We start from the raw sequence: 21,945 nt of genomic DNA, 5'->3' as shown, positions 1-21,945 counted from the left end.
TATTATAAATTTGGGGCATTTACATACATAGCACACAATTCCCATGTATTTACATATGTCACACCTAAACTTTCATATTTTCACACATAACACACAAATCTTGAATATCACATAAAAATAGTACTATTACCACTTTTTAAGAGTGAAATACACCTTTTCATGCATTTGTTTAAAATACCAAATTGCTATATATTTAAATATGAAATTTTAGGTGTGAGGTATGTAAATACATAAGAATTGTGTGCTACGTATGTAAATTTCCCTATAAATTTACATCTACATGATCTTCATAAAGTGGAACTTAGCTTTTTTGTTTTATTTTTAATTATATTTTTGATTTATACACAAAGTGGAGGGAAAACCATCTCACTTTCTGCCAAAACTACATGACTGCACAAACTTTCTGTTGATTTTCCTCCTTCCCCAACCAATTTAATGTCTTCCATCTCTATCTCCTGGCATGGAAGAGTTTTACTGCAACTCAGATTTACTGCGACTTTCGATGCGCTCGTTCCCTTGATGTTCTTGTATATCACGTGGCTTATTGACACCGCCGAATTCTGAGATTGAATATTGTCGCATTAGATGATTTTTTAAATGAAAAAAAAAAAAAGAAAATTTAGTCACACTAATGTTTAATGTTAGTTTGTGTTTATACCTGTTCATGACATGGATTCAGAGAGTCGCAGTAGTTTTGATCAATTATGATGGGATTATAAACATTTTGCATGATTATATTCTGAAATGTAATGTTCCTTGCATGACCTTGGCCTCCCTGCTTGTGTTAGAATATATTTTCAGTTTCAGTTGGTTTGGGGGGTTTTTTTGACAAAATTTTGCTAAAACTCAGTAAAGTTAATGAAGTTATACTAGAACGGTATGATTAAGGATTGATTAAATTTTATGTTCATTGTACTTTGAATCATGATTAATTCCATTTGTTTGATATCTTAGATATATTTTTTTAGGGGCATTTACATACAGACCACCTAATTCGCATGTATTTACATATTTAACACCTAAACTCTACATTTGACACTTATACCACCCAAATATTTCATATCACATAAAAACAAAACCACTATTTTAACTTCTAGAGAGTGAAATACACTTTTTCATGCATAGGTAAGCTGGCATTAATGTAAAAACTTGAAGTTTAGGTGTTTGATATGTAAATACATAAGAATATAGTGGTATGTATGTACATCTTCCATTTTTGTACAGTATTTATAATGCAAATAACTGAAATATCACAAGAAAAATTGAAACCTGAAACTGAAGAAACTGCCAAAACAATCAAATATGTAAATTTTACAATGAAATCAAATTAGGATCCTAAATGGAGTTTTAATGGTATGATGAGAATTATGTGAAGTTCGTTTTATGAATCCTTATTGTTTATTTGAAGTTTATTTTTTAATGCATTACTTTTATCGAAGTTATATTTTTGACCTATCCTTTTTTTATAATTTTTTTATATTTATTAATCTACCCTTCATATGATGAATAAAAATACAAGATGAGTTGGAATGCAATTTTTTTCTATTACTAATTAAGTGAATAAAATTATTTTCACCTTCTCTCTATCTGATAACTACCAGCCTTGCAAAACTACTGAAAGTTAACTAAGTATCTTGAGGTGGGACAATTGGCATGAAGCTTCAACTTAGTTCAACCAAAATCTTTCTTATTTGTATGCTTTCATAATATATATATATAATTTACAAAAATAAAAATACTTATTGATTAAAGTTTCAGTTTTTTTTATTATTTATTTAGTTGTTTATAAAATATGTGAAAAAAATAAGATTAATTGGACAATTACAAATGCTAGCTTCAAAAGTCAAGTTTTATTCATTTATTTTATTTGTTAAAACTACCAAATATACTTTTAATACAATCAATTACTCATGCATATAATTTGATGCCATTTAAACATTTTTACATATTATAATTATAAATATCTTCTCATGTAATTGGAATTTTTGTTAAGAAAATTTTGATCTATTTAATTAAGGCCTTTTTGATATCATTTTTTTTTATTTTCTTAAAAAATATTTGCTGTTCACCCAATATATAGAATTCATCAATAAATGCAAGCTAATTACCTGCCAGGTTTTTATTCTGACTCCATTAGTAGTCCCACTCAATGTTACATTATCCACAATGACTTCTGAAACACTTGCAACTGAATTATTGGCACCTAAGCTTCCTATGCTGATTTCCATACCATATTTCACATATCACACATAAAGAGGAGAAATATTCAGAATATTTACATTACACACACACACACACACATATTAAAAAGAATGGGCTGGGGCGTGAGGTCCCCAACCCACCCTATGAGTTCAACCCCCGTTAGGTTTTGGGGCGACCCGGCGTGCCAATAATTCGAGTATCACATGGCTTAAGGCGACATTGTGCCACCAGGGGATTCGAACCCGGGACCTAAGGGGGCTTACGATCTTCAGAGAGGCTGCGCCACACACACACACACACACACACACACACACACATACAGACATAATCACAAGAATAAATTTTGTGCAGTTGAAAATAGATTTACCTGATTCCATGGCCAGGACCACAAACTATGTTCATAACCCTGACATTTTGTGATCCAGTAGCAATTGATATGCAGTCATCACCTTTTATTTTATTTTATTTTTTTGAAAGAAACAACTTAATCAAAACTCTAAAATTTAAATTTAAGCATTTACATACATACCACGCAATTCTTATGTATCTGTATATCTAACAACCAAACCTTAATATTTACATGCTTGACCCTCAAATTCTTAACATCACATCAAAAATATCACTAAGTGTTATGAATGTAAATACATGAGAATTGTGTGGTATGTAAATTTCGCTAGATTTAATTGATCAGAATTTAGTTACTGAATTCTTACCTGTTTTGATCACACAGTCTTTTATAACCATATTGTTGGTGTTACTGACATGAATGCCATCAGTATTTGGGCTCTTTTCTGGAGCAGCAATCATGACATTTGAAATACTAACATCTATGCATTCCTCAACAGAAATGTGAATTTGCTGACTGTTTTTAATGTTTAGATTCTCCACCCTCAGTTTATTGCATGCAAAGAATGTCAAAGCCTACATATAAATTAAAACATAATTATACTTATTATAATTCTGATTCTGTCAACTTTATCATACGGAAATCATACCGTTGGTGCAACTCTACAAGGCTGCAAAAATACAAACAGAAGAATGATTTAGTGATGATTTCTAGGCCAAAAATTGCTGAATAGTTTGGAAGATTTACATAAATACCTAAACTTGGACATGTGTGTTACCTTTCTTATGCATTAAAAGCTGTATTTTACTTCTTAAAACATAAAACAGTGGTATTTTTTATGCAGTATGAAAGATTTGGGTGATATAAATGTAAAAATGTAAACTTTAGGTGTTAGTCATGTAAATACATAGGAATTAGGCGGTATGTATGTAAATGCATGTTATAACTTACAAGATTTGTATTGACCTTGCAAGAATCCTTCCACCATATTTCACCATTCCCAATGATTGTTCCTCCCCCTTGTATATTCAGATCTGTAATGTTGCTGAACAAGATCCAATGAATACCACTATTGTCATCGTTGTCCCAATCAGATTCGTTCGATGAAGCTTCGACGGTCCCCATTATCTGTAAATTATGTTAAAGCGCTTAGATTTTCATTCTTCTTCTTCTTCCTCTTCTTTTTTTTTAACATTAATGATATTTTGAGCTCACCATGACTGTGACAATGGAGTTGCACGGACCATAGAAGCTCACTGGTTTCAGAAGATACGTTTTCTTTTCAGGAACCAAAAAAAATGCAGGAAAATGGGAATAACATGCTTCCTTCCATGCTTTCATGAACGCCTGTTATGATCTTATAAGATTATATAATCTAATTACAGAAATTATTTGTTCTGAATATTTCAGATTGAGCTTACTTCTCTGTCATCAGTTCTGTCGCCTTTCGCGCCGAAATCATCGACGTTATACACATTCTGATGATTCTGGGAGATGAGAAGCTGATCATCAATGGTGCGAGAAGGAGAAATGGCGTGAAGAGAAGATAAGAGAAGGGAAAGGAGAAGAAGATCTCCTGAACTTATCTGCATGTTTTGAGAAAAAAGTAGATGAAGTTGAGCTGATACAGTTATGATTTAGGGAGAATGTTCATGTTGCCATGCTTATATATAACACCTAAACTTTACTTGTTTACATTCATACCACCTAAATCTTGCATATGACATCAAAAATAACATTTTTTTAACTTTTAAGGTGTGAAATAGATCTTTTCATGTATAGGTAAGGTGGTATGCATGTAAAACTTGAAGTTTTAAGTGTTGCATATGTAAATATACAAGAATTGAGTGGTATGTGTGTAAATCCTCCTTGTATATGCATGAACAGGGTAGAGAGAGAGAGAGCACATTTATGATGAGTATCTGAGATTAGGCTGTGTTCGGCGCTGAGAAGAAATGTAGAAGAAAGGATTTCTTACATCATAAATAAATACATATATATATATATATATATATATATATATATGTGTGATCTCTCTCACAAAACACACGATAATATGATGTAATTGGGTTAGGAAATGGGTGGATAATCTGTTCTTACCTTCTCAGTGTTTTCACCATTTAATTTGATGGATGTCACATCATTTATTTGGGGTATTTACATACACGCCACTCAATTTTTATGGATTTACATTTATACCACCAAGGTTTTTTGTGTCATGTAAATAATATGACTGTTAACTTTTAAGAAGAGATATACACCCAGCCATACATAGGGAAGGTGACATTTATGTACATATTGAAGTTTAGATGGTAGATGTGTAAATATTTATGTAATACTATCATTAGCTTAGAAAGATAGCCCAAAGAAATGAGCTTCATGCACTGACTATGTGGTCTACTTAATTTCTCCTAATTGCTAAGTGGGCAGGATCAAAGACAATTAATGGTGAAGTTGATGATAGGTAAGGAGGTGTTAAGTTGAATCAAGAGATTATAAAGGGTAGCTATAGCCCCTAAAAGTTAGATAAAATTATCTTATAAATATGCATGATATGAAATTTAGTTATAAGCTATAGATAAGTCATCATCATTGTTATTATGATTATTATTATGTGATATTTATAAAAAAAGGGGCTTTTTACATTTATATTACACAATTCTTATGAATTTAGATAACTAACACCTAATTTTGAATTTTTTATTACATTTTTTAGTAGTCAAATATTTTACATCACATGAAAAATATCATTATTATTAACTTCTTAAAAGTTAATACACCTTTTTATATTGTTGTATTTGAGAGTTTTTGTAAATCACACCCAAAGAATAGAGCATAAATGAGGAGAGAGAGACAGAGAAATGAACATTAATGAATAGTGTTATCTCTTCATAAAATATTCCTCCTATTTACGGAGGAGGTAGTATATATTTTTAGTCCCATTTGGAGAATATGTTCAAATTGGGGTATTTTTGGTATTTAACGAGCGTGGGTTTATCGTATAGTTGCCTTCTGGCTTGGTCAGCTAAGTTCAGTTGATTTGGCTCGACTGGGTCTACTCTGTTGGTTGAGCTTGGTCGGTAGGGTTCGGTTGGTTGATCCAGCCTGATTGACTATCTTCGATTCCCGTTGAGTTGTCAATAGTCAAACATACTTTGTGGAACTAACTCCTTGTTATGTCAACTCTGCGGTTGGATAGGCTATCACATCAGGTCGTTTTTTCTGCAATGAATGACTTAGACTCTCTTTTGGTCGAAAGGTTTGCATTTGGATCACTCGATTGTCTTTTTGTCCATCTTTTGACTCTGTCAATTTTGGCCTAGTTAGCTTGGCTCGTCTGGTCAGGTAAGCCTCACAATCTTCTTGCAATGGATCTTCCTCTGTTATATTCTTCTCCTCTGAACCCTTTTCATTTACACATATATACATACATATATATATAATATATATAAAGTGACATTAATGTGATATTGAAGTTATAGGCGTTAGATATGTACATGTATTGGAATCGTGAGGCATGCATGTAATTCTTTTATAAGATTTGAAATCCAAAATATGCTCTAAAATTATATGAAAAAAAATAAATATAAAGTCTTATATTGACAAATGAGACATTCATGACCTACTTCACCGACCAAAAATAACTACTCACATTGCAATATTGTGTGATAATGCATTTTTAAATAAAAGAGTATTAGCTCCTGAAGCTATGCTGTTGAGATTTATGAAGCAACTTAAACTTTCTCAAAATAGAATTTATTTGATTTTTCGACGAAAGTTGTGCTTCGCACTCCGAAGCTGTTGAAAAAATATCTTCTTGCATTGACTTTAGAAGACACGATAAAAGAGCACTGCATTGTTGAATCTTTCTAGGACATTGGGTCTCGTATTGTTCGTGGGTTCACAGAATTCAGGAGAGATCCGTGTAAGCAAGGTGAAAGAAGATGACAGATACGTGAAGGTGATCAGATGAGAGGAGGGGCAAGAAAGGTCCTATGAAGATCCCAAAAAAGGCCTGGAAAGCGGATCCCCTCTACAGTCTCCCCCCCTCCCTTTTTATACACGTTTAAGAAAATAATAAAATACAAGTTATTGAAATGTGTGTGTCAGGAGGCTCATAAATGAGGATGTGACATATGTCAATTCTTAATGTCAGTCTTGACTGTTGTATTCCTATAGCTACTAGGATTGTCGATGAGGCAAGTTAGGCCGGTAAGTCTGATTGGACCTTTCGCCACGTGGAATGACCGGAACAGTTTGACAAGCCAGTCGCCGAATTACTTTAGCTAGTCCGCTCGGCACTAGAGCGAGACAACTTTTGCTCAGATGGGCCATCCAAGCCCACAAGACCTGCTGGATACCTGCTTCAGCCTATAAAAATCAATTTATTGTGCCCATGGATCAAAATTTTCAACTATAGGTGAAATATGGTAGCATTATTATTATTATTTTTTAATTTAAAATCTCCTAAATAAACCTCAGATTTGAGTTTGTTCAAATCTCTCTTCCAAATTTAGCCACCAAAATCTCAACATATTCAAATAGATACCACCAAATTTGCAAATTTTAGAAAAAAGTAATTAATTTACACATATCTCCTAAAGTTCCACTGCCTATATTAAGTGTAAATTAATTCTATTTTTCAAATATTAACGTATCCAAAGTACAGATTTTGAATCTTTACCCATATAAAATGAAAATTATAAAAAAATAGAAAATTCTGCTATCATACAAAAGAAACGAGGAAAGTGCCAAAATCTTCTCGAACTATTTATAAGGGATAATTTTAGTCATAAAATTTATAGAAGTGTCAAAATAATCCTCAGACTTCTTAAATTTACTGTTTATACAGTATCATTTTAATCCTAGAATTTATAAAAGTCTTGAAGTGATCCCCTAACTTTTTAAATTTTGGCTAAAAGAATCTATATGGATGACTGTTAGAGCTCAATTTAGTAAGTATGGGGACCAATCTGACATTTTTATAAACTCTGAGACTAAAATGACAAATGTAAATAGTAAATGGACTATTTTTACATTTTGCTCTTAATTTATAAACATGTAATAAATAAATAGAATTTTAGCACTTTTTTCTTAAAAAATTTTTGGAAGAGAGAAGAAAGAGTGGAAAAATGAGCTCAGGCTCTTTATGGCCTTCACGCCTTTCCTATTGAAGCTCTAGATATTGTTAAACTTTGACAAAATTACAACTTTACATTGCTTATTAGTTAGGTTGTGATGCTATTTGGAAGATATAAATACCAAATTACAATTTTGAATTTATATTTCTATCACCCCTTTTATAAAGCAAGCATGAGTGATATTTTTTATGAGTGAAGTTTCAAAACAGGCTCGGCTTTTAGTCTCAGAGTTTATAGAAGCATCAAAATAATATTTGACTATTTTAAACTCGAACTCTAATAGTCCTTATGAGGACTAGTCTTCGACTATTTTAAAATCGAACTTTAATGATCTTCTGTGGGGACTATTTCAACCACAATCTAAAGAGTCTGTGTATTACTTCAGCCACAGTTTCAAAAGTCTGGGGACTATGTTGATACTTTTATAAATTATGGGATTAATACCCTTCTTATCGGGGACTATTTTGGAACTTAAGTCTATTTTTGATGCAATTTAAAAAAATTTAGGTGTTATATCATAAACATTAAGAATTAGGCATCATTGAAATCTAGTTGGTAATATTTTGTTTTGGAAACACAATGGGGATATTATGCACAGTATAATTATTTAGAAAAAGTTTTCCATGTACAAAATTTACAGCTATTTTTTATTGTAACTAACAATGTTTTTTTTTTAATAGCACATGAAACTTTGCTATTTACAAAACTAAAATCATATTTCATTCATTTCGCAAATTCTCACCCAAATATCAAAAGTTGCAATAAAATTCTAACCCGTATTTTTCTTTTTTTATCAAATTGTTAATGATTTGATCATGACATGCGTAAATGCAACAATTTTATAGTTTAAAAAAAATTATATGAAGGTTAACTTTGTAAATTGCGAGTTTCAAATTCTATATATATAGATATCATCTTTGGTCAACTGTTCAGATGGGCTATCATGCAATGCACGACAGCACGACCACGTTAGAACCTGCAGTCTGCAACACGTAATATTTTTCGAATAACTTGATTAAAAATAAATCTGACAATTAATATAATTTTCATCAAACCAAACAATTCCTCAACAATGAAAACTAAAATTATATCAAGAAAATTTCGTCATTTAAGTATAAACCAAGTAAGATTTACATGCATAGTGCATACCATACCACACAATTCCCATGTATTTACATATCAAGCACCTAAAACTTTCATTTCTACATTTATAGCATTTTATTAGCATATGAAAAGATGTATTTAATTTTTTCAAAGTAAATAGTGATAATTACATACGTAGCGAGCAAATTTTTATGGATTTAAGTACCTCCACACAAACTTATTTACACGCACAACATTTTACATAAAAAATGTAAATTTGACTATTAAAATGTGATAATTAGTGTTATTTTCGATGCGAAACAAAAGGATTGAGTGTAAAAATGAAAGTTTTGGCATGATACATAAATCCATATAAATTGAGTGCTATGTATGTAAATGCCCCCAACAATGTATTATAAATGCATAAAAATGAAGTTTTTAAGTAATAGACATGTAATGACATAAAAAAATTGTCATTAAATTCAGGAAATTCTTACAATGAATAGCAGAAAATAAAGCAATCCTATAATACACAAATTCGGCCAACAAATAATTCACATTTTAGACCATCCGGTCTCAATTCAATTGTATTATTTGTAGGAGAAATCCTAAGCATTAGGGAAACATTCCCTCAAGATACTCATCCAGATCCTTCTCCTCATCAGCCTTCGCATCTCTGTTTGGAGATGCAAGCCTTCGTGCTGCAATGTTTTATGTAATTTACAGTAATGGTATATCAGTAATATATAAGAAAAAACAAAATGGGAAAAGTGTAAAATGATCTGAAAGACTCTTTGTAGGGGTTCATTTCAGTCTTAAGAGTTATAAAAGTGTCAAAAAAGACTCTTTGTAGGGGTTCATTTCAGTCATGAGAGTTATAAAAGTGTCAAAAAAGACTCTTTGTAGGGGTTCATTTCAGTCTTGAGAGTTATAAATGTGTCAAATTAGCCCCCAGAAGTGTAATACTTACGTTTTAGATTTGCCTATCGAGATGTTTATGAATCATATTTTCAACATTAAAGATACATTGACTTATCCAACAATATTTGAACCTCAAGAAAAACAAGTTGATTCTTCTACATGAGGGATTTCTATTACAATTGTAGCTTCTATAAATCCACTCATTACAATTCCACTTGCCTATTTGAATGTTCAGTGCCATTTCAAATATATTCAAATTGGGAAACAATGTTTCTAATTTGTTTTTAGTCAATGGAAAGGCTAGTCCCCTTCATATGTGATACGATCCAATGTCAAAATTGGCACGCTTTTCAGAGGAATTAGGGCAAACACAATATTTCTTCAATAATTCAAACAACTCGACAAAACTACAAAGATAAACACCAACAGTTAGAGAGGTAGGTGATCTCTCCCAATTCCTACAATTCATAAGGTAGGAAATTTCTCTAAAACCCTAAACCTAAAACTCACAACTCAATCTCATACGTAAAACTAACTTTAAACATAGTAAACTTATTTATACCCAACAACAATACTAATAAAAGACTAAGTTGCCCTTAGGCACACAGAACACAAAATTACCCTTAGGTTAGACACCAACGTAATAATACTCCCCCCAACTTCCTCTCCCTCTGTCGTTTCCTCCCATATATCAAGGGTAAAACTCTCTCCTTCAATCATAGCCATATCCCCTCCCTGCTTCTCTCATTTCTTCTTCGTGTTCTACCATACCTCTTGTATAATCTCTTATCCATATTCGGCCCAACCGCCTCCATCAAAAATCTCTAATCCACTCCTAATCAGAGCCCTGGAGTGGGTTTGTGATGGCAGATGTTTTCCTTCTCATGTTCCTTTTGTCGATCTCTTTTCCTTTAAGCTTTACAAATTGAGCTGTCGGCGGGGTCTTGGATTGCATCTCAATGAGTCTCTTTATCATCTCTCGAATTTCATCATGCTCTCGAATAATCAGTCATTTATTCGGTTCTCCACGAAAGAAAACTTATCTTCTATGGTGGCAATCCTTTCTTCCATCCCATATCTGATTTGGCTAATCTCTTCCTCAAATTTCTTCTCCAAATCATCTACTTTCTTGGTTGTCATTCTTCCCAATTTTTTTTTATTACAAAAGACAATTTTTATATGTTGAAATCTATCGTCTGCTTCTGGATGAGATAAATATTGTTCCGCAAGTCAGTGATCCAAGATCGTGGTTTCCTAGGTAGCTCCAATCGCAAATGCCTGCGATCCCGCCTTCCCAACTAGCTTGGAATTGCAGTTGTTGTGCGAGGGAAAAGCTGAAACAGGAAGATGAGAGTTACAGAATGGGAATGGAAGAAAGATGGGAGTTTCACGTCTCCATATGCCAACTCCTAATCACTGCCTTCCGAGGTAGCTTTGAACATGGCTCTATCGGGCAGACGACACGAGAAGAAGAGAAAAATGAGTTTCGGGTCTTTGTATGCCACTTCCCAGGTGGCTCTGATCGTGACTGTATTAGGCAGACATCACGTAAACAGAAGAGACATAAGTTACGAATCTCTATAAGTTGCAATTTTGTTGATTTCGTTGGTCTTCATAAAAAATGGAAGACTCAACTTCTTCATGGCCTTCCCCACAAGCTGAAAGGCGCTAGTTTCAATTCTCAGTAAGCTGCGATCCTTCGCATCACCTTTTTCACAACAAACTCTGACCCTTTGAGATCTTGTTGTCTCTTTCCCAACAAGCTCTGAGTGTGACTATCGCAGGAATCCGTTACGAAGGAGTTTTGGATATCGGTAAGCCGCGATCCTCCGAGTCGAAGCTGCCTCAATGCACTGCGATCTCGTGGTGGTCTCCCTGCTAGCAATTGTATCGCGTGATTCGGTCATAAAGGGATCCCGTCAACACTTCTCAGCTATTTCTCACACTGGCAACGAGTGTTTCTCACATTGGCAACAATTCTGTGGTGATCTCCCCAAAATTGTGTTTTGATACCAATTTGATACAACACTTTTCCACATAAATTAAGGCAAACATAATATTTCTTCAATAATTCAAACAACTCAACAAGAATACAAAAGATAAGCACCTACAATTCGAGAGGTGGGTGATCTCTCTCAATTCCTAAAATTCAAGAGGTAGGAAATCTCTCCCAAACCCTAAACCTGAGACTCACAATCCAATCTCAAGCCTCCCCAACCCAACCCTAAACATAAAAAACATATTTATACCGAACAACAACAATAATAAAAGACAAAATTTCCCTTCGGCATACAAAAGACAAAATTACCCTTAGACTAGACACTGACATAGCACAGATGATTAATGATGAACTGCAAAAACTTAAAAATAAGAATGAACTAAAAATGCTATGTATTAATCTTTTTGGTTGACTACAAGAATGCTCTCTCTTCAAATTTGTACCTTTAAGAGACTTGATGCAATACCGGCCACTAATAAGCCAAATCAGTCCAAATTGGTCACATGCCAATTACAAAGGATCAAACCATGCCATAACATATTTGAATCATAATTGCATGCCTTTTGAAGATAATTTTTCTGTTAGCGATTTGGGTTATTTTATAATTTGTTCAACCTACAAATTTTATTATTGGTCAAGGAAAGAGTATGATATGAGGCAATTATAGAAAATAGTTAAAAAGGTAAGAAAATAAAAGGTGTGCCATCGAGGCCAACAACAAAGCAATGAAGCCTGAGCCATCAGCCAGAAAAAGGAGCCATCCCTAAAAACATGTAACTTGAAATCTAATATATTTTCGAAGGTGAATATATAGTTTCTTTCCATTTCTTCCCCTCCAAACATATCAAACTTGAAACTTGAAATAATATTAGGTTTAAATTTAAATAAGGATAGGTTTGAATCAAATTATTTGGATTATATTAGCACTAAAATTTGAATTCAATCATGCACTCCTTAGATACAATTGTGTACGCGAATCATCCTTGATGCCACAAAAGCTAATCCCACCACCACCAGCCCACCCCAGCCAAAACATCATCAATCCCACCCCTCCGATGCTACTCGTCTGCTAACCTAAGGCTATAAGTGAGCTACTACGCTCCACAATCAGTTATATAGGACTCATTTATATTATTTCTTTGGATAAATAAACAATTATGAAAAAAAAATGTTTTATAGCCCATCATATAATTGAACAAACTTGAAAATTGACATTTCAGCCAGTTCATTTATGTTTAGGGCTGTCAATACGGCTCGTTAATGAGCCGAACACGATCGTGTTCGGCTTGCTTTGGCTCGAAATACTACTAATCGATTATATATATATATATATATATATATATATATATATATCGAAAAACCCAAGGGTTAAATCTATTAAAATAGGAAATATACATAGAAGTTGTATGAGAGGGCCCAATAGAGGCACCCTACCCATACGATACAACACACACAAACACCCCAAAAGAGAAAAGATACAGGGAAACCCAAAAAAAAGGTACCAAAATCGCAGAAAAGAGTAGCTAGTGACGAGCTAGTTTAGTCATGTCTCTGCCTCTAGTTCTAGGGCGAGATCCATATAACAAATTGTTGAGTGTCGAGCCATTTCCCAAAATAACCAAAGTATCATCCATTAGGTTCATCGATTATATATATATATATATATATTTCTTTGATGAGTAGTGTTTTTAAAAAATTGAATTGAATACAAGGCTACAAAGATTTATAATCAATTAAAAGTATTAATTAAGAAAATATAATAAAAATTATTAAATTATCTTCAAATGATGTTTTAATATAAATATTAATTTTTAAATCTTGCCCCAATCTTTAACATCTTCTGGCTATGTGATTAAGGTTGTCAAAACGATTCTTTGTTCGTGAACGGCTCGTGTTCGGCTTGTTAACACGAATACACTTGTTGAGCTCGAATTATAAGTGTTCGGCTCGTTTATACCCCTATTTATGTTAGTAAACATGTTTGTTTATTATTTAACAACAAGCTCATTACAAGCTTGATAAAATACTTATTAAATGATGTTTTAGTCGCTTATTCAGAAATTCAATCTATGCTTTCGTATAAATTTTTTCATATCATATAGATTAAAATAAATATAAGTATTGTTAAAAGGCATAAAAAATGAAAAAAAATATTGAGCAAAAAAAATGGATGGATGGATTAAGACCTTTTTTAAATTATTAACCTTTGAATTTAAAAATACATCAGAAACATCCTAGGACATATGCAAATTATAATGAAGTCTTCCAAAACAACAATCTTGAGTAATGAGCTATAAGCTAAATCATCATTATACATACAGTTAGTTTGTCTTAATTATGGATCAAAATTCTGAAACAAAATTCATAAACAAGCTTAAAGAAGAATTTAAAACTCGAGTCATAACTTGAAGAGCTTGAAGAAGAAAATAGTCAATTCAACTCAACTCAACTCAATTCCTTTAATATTCTACTCAACCTCCTAACATTGTTTTAATTAAATGTATTTAGCAAGGTCTTTCCCTCTCGACGCTCTCGCTCTTCTCCTAATGCCAGAAAAAAGGAGAAAAGTAGGGAGCATATAGTGCAAGCATAAATGAGTAGCACATGGCAATCAAGGACAAGAGGTCTCCACGCCAATATTACTCCACTTGATTTCAATTAGAACGAAAGAAATTCAATTTTTAAGTCACTTCCACTTTTAAAGAACTGAGATATATATGATATTTGAGTTTTACCTAAAAAAAGATCCACCCAAACAAAATTCCTTCTCTTAAAATGAAAATAAAAGAGCTGCTAGATTATCATGCAGAGGGAAAGCCGGAAGCATACCTTTCCGCTTTTCATCAGGATTCATCTCAAATTCTTCACCAATATTGCCATTCTCAGCATGCTCAATCATTTTCCTGATAATGAACAGAATACTTGCATGTTGACTGAGAAGTAAACAAGTAAGCTCAACTCTAAGTAAGAAAAAAAATGCAATTACATAAAGAAGTCACAGTTCACACCATACCGCTTTCTTATGGTTTTTTCTTGATCTTTTTTGAGCTGCTTCTCCTTCTCCTTGTGTTTCTTATAAACAAGTTTCTCTGCACACCTTTCAAATTGAGATGGCAGCCATAAATAACAAATTTAATGAGAAAAAAAACTTGCTGGAATCTTTAAATAATCTCAACATGCAAGCTCAAGTAACATAGTGGCGTAGAAATAAAAGAGTACTAAGAAATGTAACTGCATGATTAAAATCATCAATGAAAACACCTAGAACTGAGGCTAGTCAGCTACCTCTTATTGTGTTCAAAGATTGCGCCTATTTATAAAAAATTAATTAAATTAAATTAATAAATTACTAAACTTAACTTTTCATAAATACATTTTCTTTTTATATAAATCAATTTATGAATTAAAAAGTTTATTTCTATTTAAATCATTTAAGAGTTAAGTCATATCAACTTGACTCTCTCATAAGAAAGAAAATATCAAAGTTACAAGTTTGACATCTCCCTTGCATTCCGTAAGTTATAAGTTGTAACTTTGAACTTCACTCCCTCAACTAGGTCTTCCCAGTTGCTCTTGATTTACATACCAACTTGTCACTCATTTCACCAAAGCCCTACGCCAACAAGCCTTATTCATTTTTTTTCCGTCCTATTCGTTTGATTTTAAATGTTATTTTTACTTGAAAATATTAAAAACATAAAATTCATGGGGTTTAACACCCAACCTCAGGACAGGTAAAGTGCCTCGTCTTAGGCCTTCATTATCTATGTATATCCTATTATTTTCTGTTTTGCTTCAGCTAGAGACAATATGGGCAAGCCATTCCCTTAGTGGAAAAAGGGGAGGTCGAGCCACACGAGTATAGGACGAATTTCTTCAGCAAGCAAAACAAGAGATGGGGAGTAGAACCCTTCAACAGCATATCCCCAAACAATTGTACCTACATTGAAAGAACTAAAATTAACATTATCAGGTTCTTCCATTAAAAATAGCTACCAATTCAACAGTGGAAAACAATAGCACATACAGATCTAAGAATAGATGAACATCAAAGATGGAAAGGTTCTGCTGTAAGTTTAAATGATATAAAAAGGTAGCTTGACAAATTGTTGGCAGTCATCAAGAATAATAACTGGAATAAATTTATAGAACAAATAAGCAAACCTTTTACAAGCCACTAATTTGACAAGGGCTTGCTTGCTTTCCCCGGCCTCAACATAAGAAAAATTTACCTACAAAGAAAACCAAACAAAAAAATTTGAAGCATTGAGACCCTGGAAAATAAAGTGGCAAAACCAAAAAAATAATTCTTCATAAAGTTCTCTTTAATAATTGAACAAACAGTAAATTGAACTTGGATCCTTAGAGGCTTATTTTAAAGAGATTAATATTTTTAAAACATAAGTCAAATTCCCAGAAATGAACATCCCTTCACTCTAAAGGTGAAGCTTCAAATAGAGAGCGCAACGCTAAGGGAAAGGGAAAAAGGGAGATTTAATGGGAAAAACTTATAAAAAAAACTGAGAAGAGATCAGTCCAATAAACACAGTAAATTATAAGGAAAGGTAGGTCTTCTCTATCATCATAACCTGCCTACATACATATTTGCAGCACAATCCATGGAACGAAACCAGTTGAAGAGGCATACCTCATAACTTCCTAAGCCATCCTTCTCATCACAGTGCCTGCTACCACAGCTAAATTGCCCTGGCAGAGTAAATAGGAACATATTGAAATCAATAAAGAATTTCACAAATGTCCTCTATAACAGCAAAAAAACATAAAAATTATAATTAAACCTAGCTAAGTGGTTGTTAGGGAAAGGTTTTTCTAAGAAGTTTTGGTCATTATTTTGTTTTTGGTAATATTCTTATTCAAAGCATGAAAGTTTTGTACTTGTTTTAGCAAGTTGCTTCCATCAATTTTCTGTAAGGAGCTGTTAAGAGTTCTGAAAATGAACATTGTTTAACCAAACAAAACGCATGCCAAAAAGATCATTTGACACTTAAGCCAACTTATTATAGCTTTTATACAAAACAAGAAAAAAATATTTATTTAGGTGCTTTACTATTTTTATTCCAAAGAATAAAATGTTTATTTTGACATGAAAAAAAGCATATTAAAACTTCTAATTTCTAAATGACATCAAAGAACTTGTGCATTTATATGTCAATGAATATGGAAACCAAAGCATATTAGATTTTTCCTATGACTGCAATTTTCATATTCATTGACATATGAATAAATTTTTAATTGATAAAAAAAAAAATTCCACATAGCACCTTTCCCAGAAATGACTTCTTTTTCTGTTCTCCATCTTAGGCCAATCTACACGAGGAAAAACAATCCTCAGGATCACTCCAACTGCATTAATGTACACAATGTGGTTTAATCAAATATGGAAAGGCAAAGAGAAATAATGTCCCAACTTGGTGCACTTACAGCTCATACTCATCAAAGCAATAGGTGTCAATTTCCCAAACATGCAAAAGAAGTGAAATATATGAACCAAGATACTCAGCACTTAAGGCACCAATTTCATAAACATTAAAATACAGTTGAAATGATGCTTTCTGACTATAACTTATAATATTGAGAATTATGAGATAATCTACAAAAATATGAAAGTTTCCATACAAATAAAACCCAAAAAGATTTAGCCATTTGTATCACATAAGAACGTATATTTGTAAAATGAAATGACAGAAAAATTTATTAGGTAGTCCATTAATCAATAAATATACATTAATGACCATAAATTTTATGTGCAGAAGTCAGCATCAATAGGATATATGAAATACTAACTAGTAGCATAACCATAAAATTCTCTCACATCACACCCTTAAAATCAGAAAGATTACTGGAAGGCATTAATTTCCAACCAGTTGATACAGTTAAACAACCAAGTAACAAGGGACCAAGGGCGGGATGATTCCTGACCTCCTCAGCAGGCCTACCGTCAACAGCCAACCCTATGCTAGCTTATTCAGTGATCTTCCTCTCCCTCTGCTCATTGTCACCTCCAGCTATCAACCCAAAGCCTGCTGACATTACAACTAAGATGTCCTTCGCACTACTCCTCAATGACAGCCCCATCGGACCCTTTTTTCCAGTTTGTACTGTATCTGCCTTCAAAGGTAAGGCCGCAATCTTTTACTCTCCCTCTTCAATGATCGATCCTCTGGATGGTCTAGTGGTTGGTGTTGGTCCACACTATAGTGACACGGTGTGTTTGTGACCTGAACCAGGCAAAGCTCTTGGAGGCTGAACAGGTTCAGATAGGAGGGATAGGGAATAGGGTTGCCGCCCAAATATGAGTGTCACCCCCTCTCCCTCCAGTTACCTAGTAGTATTTATAAGTTATTTTTTGTGTTTAGGGGACTTTTTTTTATCGGTTTTCTATCGCGATAGGCGTCTACGATCCAATTCTCCATCCTAGGGTTGTATCCAAAGGCAAGAGAGTGCTCTGGATGTAACTCGTCCCGACATGTTGTTTATCTACTGTTCCTTGCTTTCCCCGCCGCCTAACCTACTGCCGTAACCCAATTGAATAACTCTGTCGATTACATGACGCTTCCCTGCCTGCTACACCCCTGCTGCCAGCTCCACCCTTTCCAACCTCCTCTTTCCTTGTCGCAGTCCAATCATAAGCCACCTCGCATACCTTGTTGTCATCTCCCCCATCCTAAACTCATATCTCCCTCAACTATAGCCACCTTATTGCCGCCTTCTCAACACCTTCGATTCATGCCCTAGTTTGTTGTTTGGGTTGTGATTTTTGTAGTTTCTATTTCGGTGTGTGTTTGTTGTAAACCCGCATTTGCTTTTCCGTAATAAAAGTTGCATTTCCTTGTTGTTTGGTTAAACTTTGATATTATTTTGTATTATAGCTAATCCAACTCTACTCATATCCTAAGGTTTCTAGTATCCACCCATATCCAACCCTATCTGCACCGAAAATTTTTCTTTCCAACCCTACATCACACCTACATACCCTTTCACCCCATTGGCCCTAAAACTAATCATGCCACAAAGGAGACAATTGTTGGAAGTTGATTAGAAGTTTGCCATGGAAGAGACGCAGCGGGAGTTTTGCCGAGTGCTACAACTGCTTGTTGAGCTTGAGTAAATAACTCAGGGAGAGGTCACCGGTGAACGTGGTAGCAAGATCCGAGGAGGAGAGAGAAAAAACACTTGAATCCCTTCCAAAGAGATAATTTCAATGGAGAAAAAGATAAACCATGACACTTTGAGATACAATATCAGAGGAGGTTGAGAGATGAAGTGCATGTTAGAAGATAACAAATGATGAGTCTGTTCGAGGATACGGAAGAGTGCATGTTGGAAGATACAAAGATGAAGTGTCTGTTAGAGGATGCAAAGATGGAGTACCTGTTGGAGGATACAGAGCCTCAGGAGCGAAAGTGTACATATCGGATTTAAAGAGAATGATGATCCAGATGACCCCATAGATTGGCTGCAGACCATTGAGACGGTCTTTGAACACAAGGAGGTATCATGTGACTGAAAGGTTAAATTAATTGCTATCATGCTGAAGAAAAGCATCTCGTTGTGATGGGAGAATCTGAAGAGAGAGAAATAGAGGACGAAGCAAGATTGCTACTTGGGAGAAAATGAAGAGGGAGTTGAAGCGATAGTACCTACCCTCACATTGCCATCAAGATCTTTTCTTGAGGCTCTACTATTTGCAGCATAGGGAGTCATCAGTGGAATACATCACAGAACTTATGCAATTTAAGCTGAAATGTGATTTAATGGAGCTAGAGAAGCACACGATAGCCAAGTAATTGAAAGGTCTGAAGCCCTCCATCAGCAACATGGTTCAATTATAGCCTTACTGGTCTTTGGGTGATGTTCAACACTTGGAACTGAAGGTGGACAGATAATAGAAACACAACAGACGCCCACCGCCATTCAGACAACCACCCACAACTAGAGACATCGGTAAGATAACGCCTCCGCAGGTTGAAAAGAGTGGTTAGAAGCAGGTCAAGGCCGCTCAGAATGAGAAGCCTGAGAAGAGCAACACACCAAATACGGTTCCAACCAGAAAATGTTTCATAAGCCGCAACTTTGGACACATCGCTTTCAATTGCTCGACAAGCAGAGTAATTGACAAAGTTAGCAACAAAAATGCCCTGCACTGAGCAGGGAGCAGTGGACAAAGTTAGCAACAAAAAGGAAATTGAAGTAAAAGGTCAGTACCAACTTCTACTAGATGAGGATGAGAATGGCTATGATTCGACGAGTCCTTTAGACTAAGACTACACGTGAGCAATAGTGGCTTCGCCACAACATATTCTGACACGATACACTATGAAGAAAAAAAAACGCAGTCTCATCATCGACGGAGGGAGCAACAAGAATGTAGTGTCTAAATATATGGTGGACAAGTTGAGCCTCACAACTCAGAGACATTTCTAATCGTACTCCTTGATATAGTTGAAGAAGGAGAACAAGATCAACATTGATGAGAGGTGTCTCATGGTGTTTTAGATTGTGAATCAGCTGCAGAATCAAGTGTGGTGTAACATGATAGGAGATGCCCATTAATGTTTGTCACATTTTGTTGGGGAGACTGACAATTTAATCGCAAGACTGAACGTGATGGGCACAAGAACACATACTCCTTCACCAAGGATGGCATGCATTGTCCTTCTACATCCTATGGAGTCCGAGATTACATGTGCCCTTACCAATAGAGAAGCAACGGTGGGCCAAGTTTTGGAGATGACAAAGGACAACGAGACAGAAGAGTTGGTTTCAGACACAAACCAACAAATATAGAGAGAGTTTCAGGATATCCTGCTCAACAACTTACCATCATGGCCGCCACTGTTCTAAGAGATTCAAGCTCTCCTCACTTTAGAGTGGGTTGAGCCATCCATGGGCTTCTTTTGAGTGATTCAACAAAATATACGTGGCACGAAGTCCCATTTCAATTCAGCAATGTACCCCCCAGAGAGTTAGACCGATATCAATGTTTGCTTGCAAGTTAGGAAAACTCGGGTGCATTGGCAGATAATGTGGTAGTCAGTGGGATCCAGATACTTCTCGGGCCGTAGTTGAAGATCCTTCCGCCTTGGGAGGTTACAACAGTTCTGCCGCCTTCAACATGCCAACAATAGCTTAGACAAACGCGATCGAAGCTCCCTAACCCAGTAGACTAACACAGTGCGTCTCCAGGTTGGCCCTATGGAATATGTGTGTTTAGTAGAGTTTTTTTAATCTATTTTCTGTTGGGATAGCTGTTGAAGTCTCCAATTTTCCCTCGTATGGTTGAATATGAATGTGAAAAGGTGTTTCAGTTGTAGCTCGTCCTGAAGTGGTGTTTATCGACTGTTCCCTGCTTTCCCCACCTTCATTCACACCGCCAAACCTGATGTTGCAACCCTGTCAAATGGCTCTGTTGACTGCCTATTGTTTCCCTGCCTCCAGCTTGCCTATTGTTTCCCTGCCTCCAGCTTTCCTTGTCTGTTGCTCCCCTACCGCCAACTCCACCATTTCCTTGTTGCTTCCTTGCCTACCACCTGACATACCTTGTCGTGGCCTCCCCCATCCCAACCCCCTATCTCCCTCAACAGCAGCCACCTTACCTCCGCCTTACCACGACATTCGATTCAAGCCCTAGTTTGGTGTTTATGTTGTGTCTTCTGTATTTCCTATTTCAATATGTGGTAGTTGCAACCCCTTATTTTTTTGCCATAATAAAAGTTGCATTTCCCTTGTTTGGTCAACTCTAATATCCTTTATTCTTTGGATTCAAACATTAATAAAATATCACATGTGGTTGCTACCTGTCGGCACTTAAAAGAAAGAAAGATTGTTTTGGGGAGGGGGGGTCGCCCGTAAGAAGCTGTCGGCAGCCGGAATTGAAATCTCATCGCCTGCTTCGGAAGGACATTTTAATTTACGTATATATATATATATAATTTTAGAAAAATATGAAATCAAACTGACATCATATTTTTCACAGTTTAAATGAAAGAGCGCTCTACCTCAAATCTTGTATCTAGCCCGAGGGGTAAACACAAGATTTGAGGATGAGGCTCAATCAAATAAACTAAGAAAACATATGACGTCCGTTTGGGTCTGCGAAACCGTTTTATTTGCCGACAAATTCCCCTATTTAATACAAATGATTAAATAGAGTTTATTTTAAGCTGGGTTCGGAAAAGCTTCCTATAAGGGCAAACCCCTATAGTTAATTACATCTTAAATGACCGAAGTCA

The 21,945-nt window shown here is 34.8% G+C and overlaps 2 protein-coding genes across 2 annotated transcripts in view; both read right to left on the bottom strand.

The window, feature by feature from the left end:
- Positions 1–217: 217 nt before the first annotated feature.
- Positions 218–4,271, bottom strand: LOC110020880 (polygalacturonase-like). The gene is made up of 9 exons (XM_020719153.1): positions 3,970–4,271; positions 3,764–3,895; positions 3,500–3,676; positions 3,198–3,218; positions 2,916–3,123; positions 2,570–2,651; positions 2,109–2,217; positions 659–775; positions 218–560 (listed from the first exon to the last, which is right to left on the bottom strand). Exons 1-9 carry the CDS (start codon positions 4,138–4,140, stop codon positions 339–341), a joined length of 1,239 nt encoding a protein of 412 aa, XP_020574812.1. The 5' UTR covers positions 4,141–4,271; the 3' UTR covers positions 218–338.
- Positions 4,272–9,229: 4,958 nt separating this feature from the next.
- Positions 9,230–21,945, bottom strand: part of LOC110020822 (protein FRA10AC1) — a 56,178-nt gene continuing 43,462 nt past the window's right edge. The window contains exons 6-11 of the mRNA XM_020719078.1: positions 16,975–17,020; positions 16,341–16,399; positions 15,857–15,924; positions 14,706–14,789; positions 14,522–14,595; positions 9,230–9,473 (exon numbers count right to left, since the gene is read on the bottom strand). Coding sequence (XP_020574737.1) covers positions 9,388–9,473; positions 14,522–14,595; positions 14,706–14,789; positions 15,857–15,924; positions 16,341–16,399; positions 16,975–17,020 — 417 coding nt within the window. The 3' untranslated portion in view covers positions 9,230–9,387. The remainder of the gene's footprint in view (positions 9,474–14,521; positions 14,596–14,705; positions 14,790–15,856; positions 15,925–16,340; positions 16,400–16,974; positions 17,021–21,945) is intronic.

Source organism: Phalaenopsis equestris, unplaced genomic scaffold (assembly GCF_001263595.1).
Source record: "Phalaenopsis equestris unplaced genomic scaffold, ASM126359v1 Scaffold000107, whole genome shotgun sequence".
NCBI lineage: Eukaryota > Viridiplantae > Streptophyta > Magnoliopsida > Asparagales > Orchidaceae > Phalaenopsis > Phalaenopsis equestris.
The sequence above is the reverse complement of the archived record's forward strand: the minus strand, read 5'-3'. Positions and strand labels throughout refer to the sequence as shown.

What these genes read in the sequence shown, in the direction of transcription:
- LOC110020880 (XM_020719153.1), bottom strand. Translation starts at nt 4,140, where the DNA reads ATGCAGATAAGTTCAGGAGATCTTCTTCTCCTTTCCCTTCTCTTATCT. An exon ending in GCAAGGTCAATACAAATCTT is followed by an intron (nt 3,219 to 3,499) that starts GTAAGTTATAAC and finishes GTATTTTTGCAG; the next exon opens with CCTTGTAGAGTTGCACCAAC. An exon ending in TCAGAATAAAAACCTGGCAG is followed by an intron (nt 776 to 2,108) that starts GTAATTAGCTTG and finishes TAACACAAGCAG; the next exon opens with GGAGGCCAAGGTCATGCAAG.